The sequence below is a fragment of the Capricornis sumatraensis genome, chromosome 2 (genome assembly GCF_032405125.1).
Source record: "Capricornis sumatraensis isolate serow.1 chromosome 2, serow.2, whole genome shotgun sequence".
NCBI lineage: Eukaryota > Metazoa > Chordata > Mammalia > Artiodactyla > Bovidae > Capricornis > Capricornis sumatraensis.
This window is the reverse complement of record NC_091070.1, coordinates 50,446,225-50,465,752: the sequence shown is the minus strand read 5'-3', so window position 1 is coordinate 50,465,752 and position 19,528 is coordinate 50,446,225. Positions and strand designations below refer to the sequence as shown.

Genomic DNA, 19,528 nt, shown 5'->3' with positions numbered 1-19,528 from the left:
CTTTGTGGGAAACTGAAAAAGATCAGGCTAATTTCCCATTCAGTGCAGCTGTGATGCCTCTATGAAAGTTGAGTTCTGCTCAAAGACAAGAACAATCCAGGAGAACTATAGACAAGACCCTCAGAATGAACAGGGGCCCTGAGTCTTTTTTAACTCTTCCAACTTACTGGGTCTGTGTATGTGTATGTGTTCAATTGCTCAGTCGTGTCCAACTCTTTGGGACCCCATGGACTATAACCCACCAGGCCCCTCTGTCCATGGGATTTTTCCAGGTTGCCATGCCATCCTGCAGGTGATCTTCCCAACCCAGGGATCGAACCTGGGTCTCCTGCATTGCTGGCAGATTCTTTACTGCTGAGCCATTGGGGAGGCCCAGTACTGGGGCACTAAGGGCCAGGTTAACTGCTTGGCGCCTTTATTCATCAGATGAAGAAGCTGAGGCCCAAGGAGGTGAAGTGACTTTCCCAAATCAAAGGTTAGTTAGAAACCAAGCCAGAGCTTGTAGTAAATAGGTCTTGTCACTCCTGTGGGCCAAATTGTAGTCTGTTAGCCTGGTCATGGTTATAATTAGCTAGGTTGTCAGAAAATAGGACAGGGTATATAGTAAGTATATTGGAAAATCTTATTTGAAAAAAAAAAGATAATGATAAATTTGGTCAAAATCTGGTCTCTGTGCCTTTATTCTATTTAATCCGTATTCACATACAAGATTTAGTTTCTCAAACTGTTTCTCTGTTTTATCTCACAGATTGGCTATTTATCAGAATAGGGTTTAGGTTTACGAAGTCCACCCCATTGCCTCGACTTGAACTACTCAGAAGGCCTGTCCATCCTGGCAGCCTCATTTAGCTCATCATATGTTCCTCCCTTCTGTTCGTGTATAAAGATGACTGGCGTGGCACATAAATATCCCCACGGAACTTTTCTAACATGAGCTACTTAATCCCAGGTCTGTACTTCATTTGATGTCTATACTTCACTTCTTCCTGGACTTTCCTACTCCAGAGATTTTAACTTCGGAAACCTTTGTATGGGATTCAGACAAGTAATATTTTAGGTTGCTTTGCACAGGACATATCATATTTTTTTGTAAGAGTCAGTTCTCACGTGAACTCTTCATTTTTAAACATTACTCTTTCCTGCTAAGAATTCCCTGCTTTGGAGTCACATCTATTCTTCCTGTTGTCTCTTTCCCGCTGAGTGTAGTGAGAAGTGCCTACCTTCAGGGTCACTTAATTTCATTCCATTTGTGGGCAGAATTCCTGAGTAGTAATATGTTCTCCAGAGACAGTCTGACCTGGAAACTGAGGGTAAAATGGGAAGGCTTATGATACCCAATCCTGTAATTAATGATGGTTTCATCCTAGCCCACTTCTCTGGGCGAGGTTCAAAGGAGCCTGACCCTGGATTATAACAAAATGCTGCACAACCATAATTCCACTGTTCAACTCTAATATTAAGTCAGGCCCAGATTTTTTTGTACTTATTGAGCACTTGTTAGTTTGCATGGGAATCCTCTTGGCTGTGAGTCCCTTGTGGATAAGGAGCAGTACCTGGCATTGTGCTCGACACATAGAAGGAGAACTGGGAGTACATGTTGAATGAAGGGGATTGATGAGAAACTGGCATTTTTCAGAGTATTCTGTCACGAGGCCACTCTAGATGGCTGTGCTTCTCCTGTAGCGTAGGTAACACATCCAGTTCTTTCTTGAGGCTGGGCTGCAATATGACCTTCTTCCAAAGATGAAAAGAAAAAGTGTTATTCATCTGAGATTTGCCTTGCAGTGTTTAGTATAAATTTGGTTTCCAGGGAAAGGTTGGCAAAGCATTGACACAGGAAAAATTTTTCGTAGGTATTCTTCTCTGATGACCATTGACTGAGCAAGATTTTTGTATAGTTACTGTAGCCATGAAAATACTAATCATTGGACAGCATTCTTAGTGCAACAGATACCAAGCCATGGAGCACTTTGACGAATGTCAGGGAACAGAGCTAACAGAAATGTCATGCCAGCAGGTCAGCACTCTTCACCAATACCAAACATTTATTCAGCATCTTCCTGTGTGTAAAAGCCGTGGTTTCTGCTTCCTTTGGCTTGGTTTTCAAAAGTCCGTCTGAAGGCAGAATATAAGTTTTGTAGCTGATGAACTGTGATCATTATTTGTGTCTGTAAAAAGTGATATTCTTCCTCTCTTCTAAGTTCAAGGACAAGGTTTTGGTGGTATGTGCCATGTGTTAGATGCTCAGCAAATATGTAAAGGAAGACAGTGCTGGGAGGAGGTTAAGGGAAGGAGAGGAACTGGTCCACACTTGGACCCTGAAGTCAGCCTGCACAGAGCCCAACAGGCTCTGCAGTAACCATCCAGGTAACCTGGTAACAGCCATTGATTTCTAACTTGAGTTTACTGTTCTTTAAAATGAGATAATACCTACCTTTAGGGGTTTTGAGAGGCCTAAATAAATGAATACATGTAAATGTCTCATATAAACCCACTTAGTAAATGCTAGTTTTTTAATATAATTAATAATAATGTGATAGTGATAGAGTGATAGTGATTATCTTCTTTGAGAAAGCGCTTCTCTCTTTATCTTCCTGGACTTTGAAGTGAATCCCCATCAGTTAATATGGATTCCTTGGGGCAGAGAGAGCCAAACCCTATCGCCCTCGTGTGGGCTTGCCTCTACTGGGCCCTCAGGCTTCAGTCCTGATTCTCACCCACCTGCTGTTCTCTGACCTGCATAGAGGCCCAAATTCTCCTTTCTTTTGTGTATCCATACTTCCCTCATGCAAGAGAAAGAGCACATTTGCTTGAGAATGAGGGCTTTGTTAGCCCATATTCCTGGGAAGTAGAAGAGAGAGGCACACGGCAAGTGGGTAAAGGCAGTCTGGCCATGGACTAGTCTGCGCATTGATCCTTAGGCTCAGATGTTAGTGTTTCTTACACCTTCGATGAGCAATAGTGTTCTGCATCTGAGAGACTCTTAATTTTACCTCTTTTAAAACCAAGGTTAGGTTTCCTCAGAATGGGAGTACATTTTCTAAATTTTTCTTGCCAGGAGGTAGAGTAACAATAAAAACATAAAAAGCATTTAATCCAGCTGATGAGCAGTAATGGAGATTGGTGGCATGACGGAGAGTTTCCTCGGTGTTTCCCCAAGGTAATTGATATGTGTACATAGTTGGGAACCCTGAGAGGAGACCGGCTTTGGAAGGCCCCGCCCCTTATGGACTGTCTGTTTCTCCTCTGGGGTGAGGTGGGGGCTGGCCTCTCGCACCTGGATGTGAGTAACTCATATGGGCACTTACTGTGTGCCAGCCTGGGTTCTGAGGGCCATCGATCTTAGATCACTGCATCCTCAAGACAAGTAGGTTTGGATGTTGTTGTTGTTGTTATTCAGTTGCTAAGTCATGTCCAACTGTTTGTGCCCACGCCCAGGCTTCCCTGTCTTTCACTATCTCACATAGTTTGCTCAAACTCATGTCCATTGAGGCTGTGATGCCGTCCAACCGTCTCATCCTCTGTTGTCCCCTTCTCCTCCTGCCTGCAGTCTTGCCCAGCATCAAGGTTTTTTACAGTGAGTCAGCTCTTCACATCAGGTGGCCAAAGTATTGGATCTTCAGCTTCAGCATCAGCCCTTCCAATGATATTCAGGGTTGATTTCCTTAGATTTTACTGGTTTGAGTTCCTTGCTGTCCAAGGGACTGTCAAGAGTCTTTTCCAGCACCACAGTTTGAGAGCATCAGTTCTTCAGTGTTCAGCCTTCTTCATGGTCTAGCTCTCACATTCATACATGACTACTAGAAAAACCGTAGCTTGACTGTATGGACCTTTGTTGGCAAAGTGATGCTGTCTCTGCTCTATTTAATATGCTTTCTAGGTTTGCCATAGCTTTTCTTCCAAGGAGCAAGTGTGTTTTAAATTCATGGCTGCAGTTACCATCTGTAGTGATTTTGGAGCCCAAGAAAATAAAATCTGTCACTGTTTCCATTTTTTCCCCCTTCTATTTGCTGTGAAGTTCTGATGCAGGTAGTGTTTACGGAGGAGGGAATGGCTCCATTTATGGGGGAGGGAATGGAGGCTCAGAAAAGATTTTTTTAAATCCCAAGCTCAAACAGTTGTTAAAAAAAAATCCAGGCTCCAGGGCCTTTTAACTGCTCCCCACTGTTTGAGGAGTTATCAGTCAGGATCTCAGTCAGAGACTAGAGGAGTCCAACATATATTTAGTATTTCTCTTCCCCTAGACTTTTAAAATGGGTTATTTTCAGTAGGATTCCAGGTCATGAGTAACTGTTTTCGTCTCAACAAGGGCACACGGCCTATAAGAACTATATGGTGGCTCAGTGCTTTCCACGGAGTGACCTCTGTCCTCCAGTAGAGCAGCACCTGTCGCAGACCAGGTGCCCTGGAAGGGGCTGCTGAGGTGGAGTTTGCCATGCAGGCCACATGTTACTGGGAATCCCAGCCGAAGGGCAGTGGAGGCAGGGGAAGTGGAGCTGCAGCGTAGGCCTGATGGCCTCCTCCAAGCACGTGGGTGTGGTGAAGCAGAGCTGTCTAGTGGTGGCGCCACTGCCACTGACAGGCAGTGGATGTGGGACCCCAGGGGAGGGTGTCCCTTTGGGTGAGGAAGCTTTTTTCAGAATGAGCTGACAGCATCCCTAGTCACTGAGGCAAGGCATTCCTTCTTGAATGGGGGCTCTAGGTGCTGCATCCATGCTTCTCTCTTGATACTTTCAATGTTGTTAACAGTGTCAGTCTACACAATGGGAAGTGCTTTCTTCAAACTCACCTCTCGCTTGCTTAGATTCTAGATTAATGGGAATTGCACAAATAAAGACAGGTCCTCAGCTTTCTGAAATCCTTTTACTATAGCCCTAGGCAGAAGCAGAGGTATCACATATATATATATATGTATTTACATATATATATATATTTGGACCATGTGATTAAAGTCATACCTGGCATTTTTGGAGACACATGAAGAGTTTGTTTTATGCTCATAAAAGTCTTTCAAGTGGAGCCAGTTGGCTTTTTTCTAGAGGCCAGAGTCCAAAGCAAAAAGCCACAGTGTAGTGATGGAAAATCTCTGGTTACATTTTGCTTGCCAGTTATCTTTAGAAAAATCATTCAGTGATTAAGAATCAGGTTTAACCCCCTTTTCCTTGCTCCTTCCATCATGAAACTAAAGCTGTCTTCCAGCTCCCTTCAGCACAGACATGAAACTGAATCCCAGACTGCATAACTTGTCCACACAAGGTGACCACGGGAGCCGATCTTGTGTATCCAGCGGGTGCTTTGCCCTGCAGGGTCCACTGCTACCCTGTCCCACTGTTGCATACAGCTGCCTCTGGCCACTTTATGGTCTCAACTGCAAGATGTGCAAAACCTGTCTCCATTGCCCTTCTTTCAGGTTGGAAAGCTTATCCAAGAAGCAGCTGGAAGAAGCAATTTGAAGCGAGTAACCCTGGAACTTGGAGGAAAAAGTCCCAACATTATTTTTGCAGATGCTGACTGTAAGTCCACCACATATGTGCTGCCTTGTCCTGGCACACTGCCACGTGGTGGTCACTTTTGTTATCTTCACTTTAGACAGAACATGCAGAGAAAGGTCTTTGAAGCTAAGTGGCATTCAAGGAGAAAAGTCTAGACCCTTCATTCTAAGGAGAAAAACCTCTCTCCACTTTTGGGAAAGACCACTTATAATCAGATAGAGCTTGTTTTCTAGACATCATAAGCCATTTTGATTCTGCAGTGTTGTAGAATATAATAGAAGAGGTGAAGGCTTGGCCAGTGCTGCACAGTGGAAAGAACAGTGTGGTTTAAGCCTCTCAACACTGGAAATGTAGCCTCCGCCTAGATTCAAGAAATCTGAAACGTCTCATGTATGCCTGGTAGCTTTGTAGATCATTAAAATTTTTTAGTTCACCAGCCCTGCCAGCGTTGTCCCAAACCCACACCCTCTTCTCCGTTTAGCTGCCCACTCCCCTTTCTCTTGCTCCCGTGGCTTTCAGCAAGGTTGATGACACACTGTGGTCAGTTCTGTATGTGTGTTGTGTGTTGTGTTAGTCCCTTAGTCACGTCTGACTCTTTGGGACCCCATGGACTGTAGCCCACCAGGCTCCTCTGTCCATGGGATTCTCCGGGCAAGAATACTGGAGTGGGTTACCAGTCCCTTCTCCACAGTTCTGTATGAATAGACCTAAATTGGAGATGATCACACCTTGGCAGTCAGACTATACAGAGGCTTGGAGCTACAATCTAGGAAACCCCATGTCTCCTGATAGGCTGCTCTCTAGTCCACTCTGCATGGGAGTGGTCCTTCTGTTTGGGAAAACTTCCCAGGGAATGAAATTACAAAACTTCTTTCAAGCATCCGTTTTCTTCTCCACATCCTGCCATGCAGCCCTGCTCCCTCAATTTCACTATTAGAGATGTCAGAAAACAGATTACCTGAATTTCAGCCCTCGCTTGGAATTTGCAAAGAATTCAGCTTTATACTAGTTGTCAAAGAGATCAGAATTCTATAACTAAATTCCTATTAAAATGTAGGCACTCCACTGATAGTACATTGATGGATTCATTGAGTCAGTCATTTAGCAACTAGCAGACACCGGCTTCCCTCGTGACTCAGCGGTAAAGAGTCTGTCTGCAATGGAGGAGCCACAGGAGATGCAGGTTCAGTCCCTGGGTTGGGAAGATCCCTGGAGGAGGGCATGGCAACCCACTCCAGTATTCTTGCTTGGGAAATCCCGAGGACAGAGAAGCCTCGCAGGCTATAGTCCATAGAGTTGCAGAGAGTCAGATGTGACTAAGGATGCAGACACCAGGTTTATTAATACTATTTTCAAATATAAGATACAAGAGATGAAAATGAGTTACCACATGCTATTATATAATTCCATGATATTATATATGTAAATATAGAGGAAATTTAGTGTCTTCAAAGACGATCATTGCTGTTACAGTTTAATTCACCAAAACACTAATTAAAAACATAACTTCAAGGTCTTATAGATTAGGGATTGCAAATTGGCAGTCTATAGGCCAAATGCAGGGTATGGCTATGTTTGTGCTGTGTGCGCTAAGTCGCTTCAGTCATGTCCGACTCTTTGCAACCCTATGGACCATAGCCCACAAGGCTCCTCTGTCCATGGGATTCTCCAGGCAAGAATACTGGAGTGGGTTGCCATGCCCTCCTCCAGAGGATCTTCCTGACCCAGGGAGTAAACCCATGTTTCCTGCATCTCCTGCTTGGATGCAGGTGGGTTTTCTAATACTAGCACCACCTAAGAAGCCCCTTAGCTATGTTTACTTCTAAATGTTACACAAAATATTGATTTCTGTTTTTTTTTTTAAACTTGGAATCTGCCAACCCTGGGCTATGTCTGTGCATAGGGGTTCTGAGTCTCTGTCACACTGCTTAACTACCATTGCATGATCTGCCCAGCCCCTTGGATTATTGGGGTTTGAGACTCCTTTTATAGATAATGTGGTCTGATTCCTCTTTTCTATAGAATAAGAAAGGGATTCCAAGAGTAGATTACCAAGCTTAACATAGCCAATAGTGTCAGGGTCTGGTTAGAAGTAGGAAAAAGCTGTGTTCTCAGTCCAGTGCTTTTCACTGGGCTGCTCATGGTTCTGCTCTGCAGTGCGCATGACATCATGCCTGGTTCTTTGGGGAGGGGAGGGAGGCAGTCCCATAGATTGGTGTTGAGAACGTGGCTGTTTCCTCTTGCAGTGGACTATGCTGTGGAGCAGGCTCACCAGGGCGTGTTCTTCAACCAAGGCCAGTGCTGCACGGCAGGGTCTCGAATCTTTGTGGAGGAGTCCATCTATGAAGAATTTGTGAGAAGAAGTGTGGAGCGGGCCAAGAGGCGCATAGTGGGGAGTCCCTTTGACCCCACCACCGAGCAGGGACCCCAGGTAGAGAAATCATAGACATGTCCTTTCTTAATCCCTGGTGAGCACAGAAGTAGGACGCTGTGATGGAGCCCAACAAGGCACCAGCCTCCTTACTCCTCCTCCTCAGTTGTCTTCATGGCTGAAGATATAGCCACCAAGGCATTACTTGCTTGTGTCTTACACTTCTCTTTTCCTTTCTAAACTTTATCTCTGAAAAACTAAGGGATTAGGACTCCCTTAAGGGTATCATCAACTTTGGGGGTAAGTTGGAGTCTCTTGGCTCTAAAAAAGGCATGGCAAGATGGATCTTAACTAGAACCCAGTTCTTAACTGTTGGATTCAAGACATCCCCACAGGTGCCACAATCAGGGAGGGCAGGTATCTCTCCTTCCCGGAAACCATTTATCCTTTTACTGGCTGCCAAGGTTTCTTTTCCACCAACCTGACCCACTCTGGGGAAACCACGTGCAGCTTGTAAATGTGTAGGGAGCAAGAGCTGTCTGCTTTTTCCTCTGTCGTGTGGTTCTCTCTTACTCTGAATGCCTCATGCACTGTGGTGAAGGAGGAGGCCCACAGACCCCATGCAGACTGCACTCCTGAGCTCTGCAGGTCCTCCCCACTCATCTAAGTGTTTTTCCAGATGAATTCTAGTTTTGAACTGAGAGTATTTAAAGGAATATGTAGACCAGATCTCATCTGGATCATGAGAGCATGGGTTTTCCTGATAAGAAACAACATCTCCTTAGTTTGGGGGCCATTTGAGAGAAGACTAAAGTTCTAACAGCAGTTCAGACCCAGGTGAGTGTAGGTTTTTATTCTATTTACAATAGCAATTGAGCAATAACTCTATAACTTGGGGCCTCATGGAGGAGGCAAGAATAACCTTATTTTATGGACTAGGATGCTAGCTCTCCCTCTTTAAACTTAATCCTTTCCTCTGATGGTGTAACTGCAGTTCCATAAAAATACTACCCCAATAGGATTTGATGTGTAGCACCATGTACAGGGGCTGCATGTTAGCTCCTCTGTTGTTTTCATCTGTTTAGTATCAGTACAAGTCACTACACTATTCATTTGTCTATAAGGCTAATTTTTACTTCTGTAAAAAGTCAGTAGTCAATCAACCAATATCTCCGTCATTGAGAAACATTGCTTAAATCTTGAACTGGTAGCTAACGATTTGTCAGTAACAGCAGATCAGTGCATTTATTGGAATTCTTGGTGTCTTAGGTTGAACCATACAAAATTTCACTTTTTGTAGATCAAAAATGGTTAATTAACAGCAGTTCCATGTGATTTGATTACATAGAATGAAACTTTGAAAAAAAATCACAAATGAGAGTCTTGAGTGTATTTTAGTCCATTTTCAGAGAAGATTTCACTTGGAGTCATTACGTGCTTTCTTCCGCAGATTGACAAGAAACAGTACAACAAAATCCTAGAGCTCATCCAGAGCGGTGTGGCTGAGGGCGCCAAGCTCGAGTGCGGAGGCAAGGGGCTGGGTCGAAAGGGATTCTTCATTGAGCCCACGGTGTTTTCCAATGTCACTGACGACATGCGGATCGCCAAGGAGGAGGTAGCTCTTAGACCTCAACAGCAGCCACTTCTTCCCCAGGGTTGTTTCCAGGGCATTTCTAGTGGACACTATTAGAGGTTTAGTTCTTTGTACCTTATATACATTATGCAATAGCAATAAACATGGCTATGGACATCCCACTTTCAAGAAAAAAGCTAGACAAAAAGGCAAGCCAGCTAGATGGAGGCCAGGTGACGGCACTTCATGATTGTAGGTGCTATCGGTCAACAGAATCATCATAAAAATCAATCACTAGTCTCAGTAATACATTGATAACAGTTAAGGTCCCCCCAGTGTGGTTCATTAGGCTGTTAACCAGGAAAGAGAAAGCACCCAAGCATCATCACACTTCTGCAGGAGAGGACCAGTTGCAGATCAACCAGCAACCCAGAGCAGTAGCTCTCAGTTCTGGAGCAGTGCCTGGGAGCTTGTAGAGAACACAGCTGTAGAACATACAATGAAATGAAGGGATGCCAGGCAGGGCTGGGGAGTGGAGGTGTTACACTCTAAAGGTAGACTTACGTGATCTTACTCTGGGAAAGTTTGGGATATTTTACAGTTATGTTCTTCTAAACTTAAACATCATTTAAATGATGAAGGCAGAATACACTTGCCTGAAATTTGGAGAACAGGTGAAAGGATAGCAAAGCATCCATGTTGGATCCATCTGTTTCGTTGCAGATCTTTGGCCCTGTTCAGGAAATTTTGAGGTTTAAGACTATGGATGAAGTTATTGAAAGAGCCAACAACTCAGACTTCGGGCTTGTAGCAGCTGTCTTTACTAACGACATCAACAAGGCTCTCACAGTGTCTTCTGCAATGCAAGCCGGGACTGTTTGGTAAGATCAGGGTCAGTCTTGTTCTGGCCATAACACATTCTGTGGGGCAGGGTTTGGGGGGTGCAGGGCCTTGTAATTCTTCAGAGCCTGTGTGAAATAAGCACATAAGCTCTGGTAAGATGGGGGAGACCAACTAAAGACTTCACCCTGAGAAGGGACACTTCCTATTGGCTAAATCAGGAAATCTAAAGTGTGGGAGGGAGACTCGAGAGAGAGGAATATATGTATACATATAGCTGATTCACTTTGCTGTACAGCAGAAACGAATACAACAGTGTAAAGCAATTATCCGCCAATAACAATTAAAAAAAAAACACACAGAATCTTAAATTATAGAATTCTCATGTGGGAAAAGGAATTTAAAAATAGAACTTGCAAAAGAAATACCATGCCAGAGGGATTATTCCTGTGTAAACAGAACTCATGCTAACAGTACATGTTTTATTCTTTTAGGATCAATTGTTACAATGCCTTAAATGCCCAGAGCCCCTTTGGGGGATTCAAGATGTCTGGAAATGGGAGAGAAATGTAAGTGTCCCAAGTTGCTGGTGCCCAAAGAGAAACAGAGTTGCAAATAGCAGCTCAGAGTGTACTCACATCAGTGAATTCTCTTACTCCCATCCATTCATTAAACAAACACTATGTTGAAAACACATGTCTATAAACAAAGCACACATTACAAGGACAACTAAAACACAACAATGCCCTTACCTTAAGTGGGAGTGGAGAAAAATTCATGCACCAATAATCTCATGTAATAGGTGCTATTATAGAAGTAGGTTAAATATCTTGTTAAGTACAGAGAAAAAAATCAATTTTGCCTATGAAGTTTCAGAAGGAATAACATTTCAGTTTTTCTAGGAGAAGATATTCCAGGCAGAGGGAATAGCAAGAACACTTCCTGTGCATGAAGTCACAGAAAGTACAGAATAGTCCAGACACAAGACAGAATTTGGTGTATTTAAAACAGGTCACCAACTGCCTACTCAGGGACAAATCTGGCCTAGAGAAATGTTTTGGGGTTTTTTCCTCATAACATTTAAAAATCTTTACCTGACATCCAAAAAGAGGAGGCTTTCCATAAAATCTAAATTTCTTGCTTATTTCAATCAGCCATGGTGGAATTGTTGCGGCTGTGAGTTCTGCAGTTCATGGAACTTAATATTGGTTGCTGTTATTTTTACACATATGCAGTTCGCTCATTGTCACCTGCTTGGTGCCTATTGGATCTTTTGAGTGTAGGGCTGTAGAGCTTGGACATGGGGTGAATGGAGGGGACTTGCTGAAGATGCAAGTGGAGAGGTTGCTTTAAACCCAGTCTGAAAGGTCTTTAGAGGGCAGGTGTGGGAGCTGAGGAGATATCAGAGATTTTAAGGGCAGCATTCTTGGTGTAGAGAGGATGTTTTGGTAGAGATTACAGGAAGATGACCTGTTACAAGGATTTTGCGATAACAGTAATAGGTATTAATCAGATGCCTGCTCTGCATGTAGCTTTATTCTCCCTTCGTACCTAACATTGTTTGATTTTGTCTCATTTGCTTTTCACAGTAATTCTATGAAATAGATACATTATGTTTATCTCATAGATGGTTCAGATGAGAAACTAAGGGTTGGAGTGGTTAAGTAGCTTGCCTAAGTTACACAGCCAGTAAATAGCAGATCTGAGCTTAGAACCAGAATTTTGGTGGCTTAGTTTCTGTGATGTCTGGCCAAGGACATGTGGGTATCAGGTTTAATAAGGACTCTTCCGGGTCAGGATCAGAGCTGGACTTCCCTCTTGCGATGCTAAGGATGTGAAAAATAGGACTGTGGCAGAGGAAAACTAGAGAGGTTGTATTTGCAGTTTCATATATAGATGGATTCTTAGAATGGCTTTGAAGAAGGAACGGTAGCTAGGGTCTTCCTGAGCTGATACCTCATCCCCAAAACCTGAATTTTCACTCATTTTGAAAAGAGCTGGTTCCATGTTTTCTAAATCCTGTGACTCTTAAGAGAAAATATCTTCTATGCCCACTCTTCCTGGCATTACTGAATATATCCTTTTTTTAAACAAATGTTCAGTTCACAATTAACCTGCTAACAACTACTGAGCATATACTTTGTGCAAAGCATGATCCTTGGTCTGTGGGGAAAGGTCCAGCTCATTGAGTCACTTAACATTTTGTTGGATAAATTAAATACACAACACTTAAAGAATCAAAAGAATTCCAGAACAGCCTATGAACTGATAGAGGAATTCAGGGGTGATAGAGATGGTATGAGCCAGAGAAGTCCAGGACAACTTTAGACGTGATCTTTTACAAGGATTTGAATTGGCCTTGAAAGAAGAGGAACATTTAAGTAGATGAAGAGAGAGGAATACTTTTCCAGGGTTGGTAGTGAGGGAAGGGTGAGCAGAGGCACCATGAGAGAAAGGTGTGGTGTTTAGGGAGAAGAGGAGTGACCCCATGACCAGCACAGAAGATTTACATCTTTACATACTGTAGCTAATAATTTCTACTCCTGAGCCATTAAACCGTGAAAATGAAGTTTAGCTTTGAGGCTAAGAGCGGAGTTTCTAGAATCACACAGCTCAGATATGTACCCTGGCTCTACTGCTTAATTCCTGTGCCACCTTGGACAAATTACTTAGTCTCATTAACCTTCAGTCTCCTCATCCATAAAATGGGCATTGTTATTGCACTTCCCCCACAGGGTTGCTGTGAGGATTAAATGTGAGAATCAAGTATGCCAAATATCCATCAGGGTGCCTGACAAACCTGCGGAAAATGTGAGCTCCTGTCTTCATTATTGATCAACTAAACGACTGCCAAGTAGACAACCCATTTTTCTCTTAATGAATGTATTACTTCAGAAATGCAGCACAGGTTTCCCTAAATTTCAGCGAGTATCGTCAGCCTGCTTTCTGTCTGTGGTGACACCAGCGAGAAGCTGCTCTTGCTTGAACCTTTGCTTCTGGCCTTCAGGACCTCCCACTTGCTCTACAGCCAGAACCCATTTGTTGTTATTAGTATTTGTTGTTATTAGTATTCCTTCAGCTTTTGTAAAGTCTCCACGTACTCATCTCTTCTTAACTTGCCTTAACTTTCTGCTCCTGCTTTTCAAGATGCATTCAGCCTGTTTCGTTCCCCGCCCCTGTGTTTGTGCTCTCTCGGCCTCTGAAATGTCAGGGTCGTCACTGGCTCTGGAAATGCCGCTCACATAGACTGTCACAGGTCGTTAACAGCGTGTGGCATGGCCGTAAAATAGGCTTGTCATATGTAACCGCTGGTTAGCAGTTTCTCATCCCAGGCTAGCCCTGGACGCTCATCATGGGGCAAGCCTTCCACTAGGATTCAAGCTTGTGACATTGTCCAGTGCAGAACTTTCTATCGGAAGCATTGCCCTTGCCTAGGAAGAAGGTCCAGGGAACAGTTTGGCTGTGTCAGAACCACACAGACTAGTGGCCTCTCTCTCTCTACTCATCTCATAGGCACTAACAGTGATTTGGCCTTCTCCATGCAGTTAAAAAACAATTAGGAAACAGTGCTCTCTGATGAGACTCACTTTATCTTGTCTAAATTATATGAGTCTTTGTCCCTGTTTGCCCCCAAAACATGTTTTCTCTTCCTTAAATGACCCTGAGTGGTAGGAAGTGCTTCAAATAGAAGAACCTGCCCTGTCCTGGTCCTTCACTCTTCCTTCTTATTTAATACAGTCCCAGAAACTCTGCTTCACCTTCCAGCTGGACAGAACTGTTTCTCTTAAGGCCTGCAGGCTCTATGCAACTTTGGTTCCTGGCATCACCTTGCCCGCCTCCGAGAGGCACAGAGAAGGGAGGTAGCACTTTCTGAGGGCTGTCTGAGCCTCTGGTCGCTCCCCTACAGAGAGCTGTGGAGAGGGCTGCCCTCTGCAGGTTACCTGGTGATTGTTGTTCAGTTGTTAAGTTGTCTCCAACTCTTTGCAACGCCATGGACTGCAGCAACGCCATGGACTGCAGCATGCCAGGTTTACCTGTCCTGCACTATCTCCCAGAGCTTGCTCAAACTCATGTCCATTGAATTGGTGATGCCATCCAACCATCTCATCCTCTGTCACCCTCTTCTCCTTCTGACCTCAGTTTTTTCCAGCATCAGGCTCTTTTCCAGTGAGTCAGCTCTTGGCATCAGATGGCCAAAGTATTAGAGCTTCAGCTTCAGCACCAGTTCTTCCAATGAATATTCAGAGTTGGTTTTTCACCTAGTGGGTTGGCCTTTAATTCCTAGGGTCAGAGACTTGGGCTGAGTTTCTCTCAGTTCTGCCTGTTCAGCTAGTTCCATCTATTTCAGTCTTCATGTCTTTTCCCATCTCATTAAGCTCTCCTGAGACAAGAGGTCATAAAGCCCAAGCTACAAAATATGTGTCAAAAACCTGGGGGATGGAAAGAAAGCTGTGAACCTCTGCATTTTAAAAACTAAGGACACAGGCTTTGAAGACAAGAAGCGCTGTTTGGATGCCCTGAATCTGTGATCTGTGTGTGTGTGTGTGTGTGTGTGTGTGTGTGTGTGTGTGTGTGTACAGTATGCGGGTGCATGGGAAAGTCACCTGCAGGCTGGGAGAGGGGCTTGCCAAGCACGCCTATCTGGTGACATCCCTCTCAGAGGTTCTGATTTAGTAGATCTGGGCTAGGGCCCAGGATAGCATTTTTAACAAATTTCTGGAATAATTCTGGTACAGGTGATCCAGGGACCCTGCTCTGAGAAATGCTGCTGTAAGCCAAAGGAAAGGGCAGGGAAACAGACACCCTAGGCAGAAACCCTTGTTTGCTTTATGCGTGAGTCTAAGTGATTTCCTAAAATGGCTGATTGAGAGACACCAAGATTCAATATCTTACTTTACCTCATATGTACACTGAGTTTGGTTCATCTTTGGGAATATAACCTAGTCTGGCCAAGAAGCAGAAATCAGTTCAATTCAGTTCAGTTCAGTCGCTCAGTCGTGTCCGACTCTTTGCAACCCCATAAATCGCAGCACGCCAGGCCTCCCTGTCCATCACCAACTCCTGGAATTCACTCAGACTCACGTCCATCGAGTCGGTGATGCCATCCAGCCATCTCATCCTCTGTCATCCCCTTCTCCTCTTGCCCCCAATCCCTCCCAGCATCAGAGTCTTTTCCAATGAGTCAACTCTTCGCATGAGGTGGCCAAAGTACTGGAGTTTCAGCTTTAGCATCATTCCTTCCAAAGAAATCCCAGGGTTGATCTCCTTCAGAATGGACTGGTTGGATCTCCTTGCAGTCCAAGGGACTCTCAAGAGTCTTCTCCAACACCACGGTTCAAAAGCATCCATTCTTCGGCGCTCAGCTTTCTTCACAGTCCAACTCTCACATCCATACATGAATGTAGGCTTCTAAATGTCCTGTGCCCTGAGCCATGACCCAGATGGACAGATGCCCTTGTAGAGATATTGGGGCTTGTCAGTAACAGTGCATCTGCTTTTTGTGCAGCGGTGAGCTTCTTCCTTAACTGTGAAACTGTCTGTGCCACAGAATTTAACTGGATTAAGAAAAATTTCAGTAGATCTAAGAGAAAGACCCTGGAAGGAGATGGCAAAATAGCTGAAGAACTGAAATGTCAAGGCTTTCAGAGACCTTACAGCAGTATTGCTCAAAGTCTGGGTCCAATAACCACCCCTCTCATGGTCTCTTGGGCTTTTCCCCAGACCTACTGGAACAGAGTCTTAGGAAGGGATTGGTCAGGAACCTACGCTTTAAGCAAGCTTCATGAGTGGTATGTATACTAACATTCAGGAACTGATGTCAGAGAGACAGCTGGGTACCAGGAGATGGGGATGAGTTGGCTGGAGGCACACAGCCAGTTAACACAAAGCCGAGGGGGCGCTGCTGTCTGCTGATCCCCCACCCCAGCATTCAGCTCCACCCAGTGCCCTAGGACGTCTCGCTGGCTTTCCCTGCCGTCGGGCCCATGGATGTCATTTCCTCCTGCGGCAGATAAGAACCCAGCCCTCCATCTTAGAGCAGTCTGAGCGCTTACTGCAGCTGGCTGCCTGGGGTCCAGGGGAGAAGTGCCCCCGGTCCAGTAGGGCTTTCCATTGCTTTGAGCACCCACAGGTCTGGGGTCTGACAATCGCACTGGAGTGCAAGTTCCTGCCTCTGAAGGCTTTCTTACGTTTCTCACAGCCTAGCCAGAGATCTGAGGGGAGTGGTTCAGGGTCTGCCCCAAGTGCGTGCACAGGCAAGGGAACAAGAAGGGAGTAACCACGCTTCAGACAGGAGGCAGATGATGTCTGTGATGAGGAGACACATGCACCATTGCCCAGGGGCAGGAAAAAGCCCAGTGAGAGCCAGAGCTGAGCTGGTAATAAAGAGACAGCCTGGTTGGAGCCAGTGAGGGAACCATATACCAAGTGGGGCAATCCCAAGTTTATTCTTCTCATCCCTGGAGCAAGATGGCCAGTGCAGATGAGAGGACAGCACGCTTGCTTGCCCCGGTCTCTGATGTCCTGGGGGCTGGGGGGAGCATGACCCCGCAGGTGCCCTGGTGCTCGGAGGAGGCCCTGGAAATGCATGAGGAGCCTTGTGTGGTGCCAGGAGAGCTCTCCGATAACCCCCCAGTCACCAGGTGCCTTCAGCCTGGCGCTGTGGGCCACACACTGGGGTGGGGGAGGACGGAAAGCTGTATCAGTGAGACCTAGGTTGGTGAGGGAGACAGAGCAGCCACCTCCCTCCCGCACCCTGCCCCCTGGCGCAGACGGTCAGTAGTGGAGGCGGGCCCAGGTGCTCTGAACACAGAGGAGTAGGGTGCGCTCCTGAGAGCGTGAGGAGAAGCTTCACAGGAGTGACTTTAAAAAGAATAGAAGACAAAAGTTCAAGTATTTTATAGAAAAAAATTGAGAGAACATACTTGATGTAACAGTGAAATAGAGAAGAGAAAAAGAGACATTTAAAGAGAGGTAAAATGAGAAGGAACTTGAGAAAAGAGGTGAAGAAAAGGAGCATGGTGTCAAGGAGGCTTGTCCTCGCCCCAGCATCCTTAGAGCAGAGGTCGCAGGGCTTCATCTCCTGTGGCCACCTAGGCAGGTGACCTGGCACCCACCCCTCCCTCTCAGACAGGACCACCTGCAGGCTCCTCAGAGGCTGGGACCAGTTATGTCGTTTCTCTTTCACCCAGCCCAGTGCTGCCCCATGCTAGCAGTGCCATCAGTGTTTGTCTAGAAATGACACAGACTCCTTGGTCCATGACCAAGATCCCAGAGAGTGCCATGAGCCAGGAGGGAAAGTGACCAAAGGCAAGTCTTAGGGAACAGCTTACTACCACATCCCAGTTCCTCTTCAGTCAGTTATTTTGATTTATTGACTCTTTCCCCTGACTCTGTGGAGAACTGTGGACAGTATTTATTTAGGGTTCTATTTTTAAGGCATTATAGGTGATTTGTACTCCTCCATGGGAGGCCTTTAGGTATTTGTTTCCACTTTCCCAGGTGGCTCAGTGTTAAAGAATCCAGGAGATGCAAGAGATCTGGGTTCGATCCCTGGGTCAGGTAGATCCTCTGGAGAAGGGAATGGCAACCTACTCCAGTATTCTGGCCTGGGAAATCCCACTGACAGAGGATCCTGGCTGGCTGCAGTCCAGGGAGTCGCAAAGAGACACGACTCAGCGACTGAGCACACACATTAAACCCAAGGACTAACGGGAAGGAATGTAGAATCCCAAGCCAAGAGGACTGTTACCTGGGAACCTCGTGGTTTTCTTTCAGTTGAAGTGGACTAGATCTCCAGGAGACCCAAGAGAGCACAGACACATCCCAGGTGTCCAGTGGTAGGAGTGGAGTTTCTACCCCATTTCCTGAAGGGGAAAGCCCACGTTGGAATGTTTTGGCCTCAGGAGCCTGATTCTGCCCTTTTCTGTTTTTCAGGGGAGAATTTGGTTTGCGAGAGTACTCTGAAGTTAAGACTGTGACAGTAAAGATCCCCCAGAAGAACTCTTAAGATGGCCAAGAAGGAAGGTGAAGACCAGCCTGCACGATTCCCCTCTCTGCTTTCCCTGTGGGGCCCAGCTCTCAGGAATCCCCAATACTTAGTCCTTATTTAACAATTCAAATGACAGCATGTAGACCATTCACTGGGTGTAATGAATGCAAGCCAGTGGGCGTGGTTTCTTGGCACTCTGTGAGGGATCACCTTAATGATACCAAATATTGGGAATGGGATAAAGGCTGGGGAGCAGCCGTGGGCACATCCAGTGTGTCTTTCTGGGGTGAGGGCCTGAATAAGGGAGCTGTACTGTTTGGTGCCTCTGTCACAGAGGACCTCACTCAGGAGCAAAGGGAGCCTTTCCATTGTCTTCATTTCCCTCTTCCAGGCTCTCTCTGTTCACGCTCCCCTCCTGCTCCTCCAAGGAGATCTCAGCTGAGCTCATTTGGGGCAGATGTTTGGGCCGGGAACAATTTTCCAAGGTTTTGCAGCCAAATTACCGTTTCATGTTATCCATTTCTTCAAAGCAAAACATGAAATGGTTTTAGTTAGAGCCAGACCAGATTGAAAATGCCAGGAGCTGGTACACTGCAGATGTACTAAGGAGAAAGAACTTAGGAAGTTTCTGACCCAGTCTGGCTTTCTTACATCCATCAATAACCTGAGTGAAAGATCAGGAGATAGAGCTCCAGAGACCATTCTGTGTAGTTCACAGCCTCGGGGCTCACTGCATGGTTTGGGGGTGTGTGTGAGAGATGTGTGTGTGTGTGTGTGTGTGCATACATGTGCATGTATGCATTTAATTCCTTCTTGATTATTCTGGAATAAGTTAGGGTCTGGGTTGTTTTTCACAGATTGATAAGATCTTTTCCAAAGCTTATCTTTCAAATCAACCAAAAAGTGATCTGAGTGGACTTGAGAATTTGGAAAGAAGGTAATGCTGGGTGCCTTGTAGAAATAATCCCATGTCCAGTTCTGCAGACAGTTCATATGAAGTGAATTCTCCCTGCAGTTGGAATCCACAGTCTCTTCTGCCCCCCAGTCCCCTGTGCCCACCACCTGCTAGTCCTGGTGTACCAAGTGTTACTTTTGGCCCCCATGCCCTAGATCTGCTGGCGGTAACCTTGGAAGAGCTGGCCAGGCCTGGAGGTTTCCTTCTCCGTTTGTAGTGTTCCAGTGTGCCATGATTGCCATGCCCCACCAGAGCTCCACTTGTCATGCCCGTGGCCCGTCCACACACCTTTCTTGCCTCTTGGCCT

At 45.5% G+C, this 19,528-nt stretch overlaps 1 protein-coding gene across 2 annotated transcripts in view; it reads left to right on the top strand.

The window, feature by feature from the left end:
- Window positions 1-18,399, top strand: part of ALDH1A2 (aldehyde dehydrogenase 1 family member A2) — a 115,734-nt gene extending 97,335 nt beyond the window's left edge. For both annotated transcript variants that reach the window (XM_068964158.1, XM_068964157.1), the window contains 6 exons: window positions 5,411-5,513; window positions 7,739-7,923; window positions 9,314-9,478; window positions 10,160-10,317; window positions 10,771-10,845; window positions 18,212-18,399. In XM_068964158.1, the coding sequence (XP_068820259.1) occupies window positions 5,411-5,513; window positions 7,739-7,923; window positions 9,314-9,478; window positions 10,160-10,317; window positions 10,771-10,845; window positions 18,212-18,284 (759 nt within the window). In that variant the 3' untranslated portion in view covers window positions 18,285-18,399. The remainder of the gene's footprint in view (window positions 1-5,410; window positions 5,514-7,738; window positions 7,924-9,313; window positions 9,479-10,159; window positions 10,318-10,770; window positions 10,846-18,211) is intronic.
- Window positions 18,400-19,528: the final 1,129 nt, after the last annotated feature.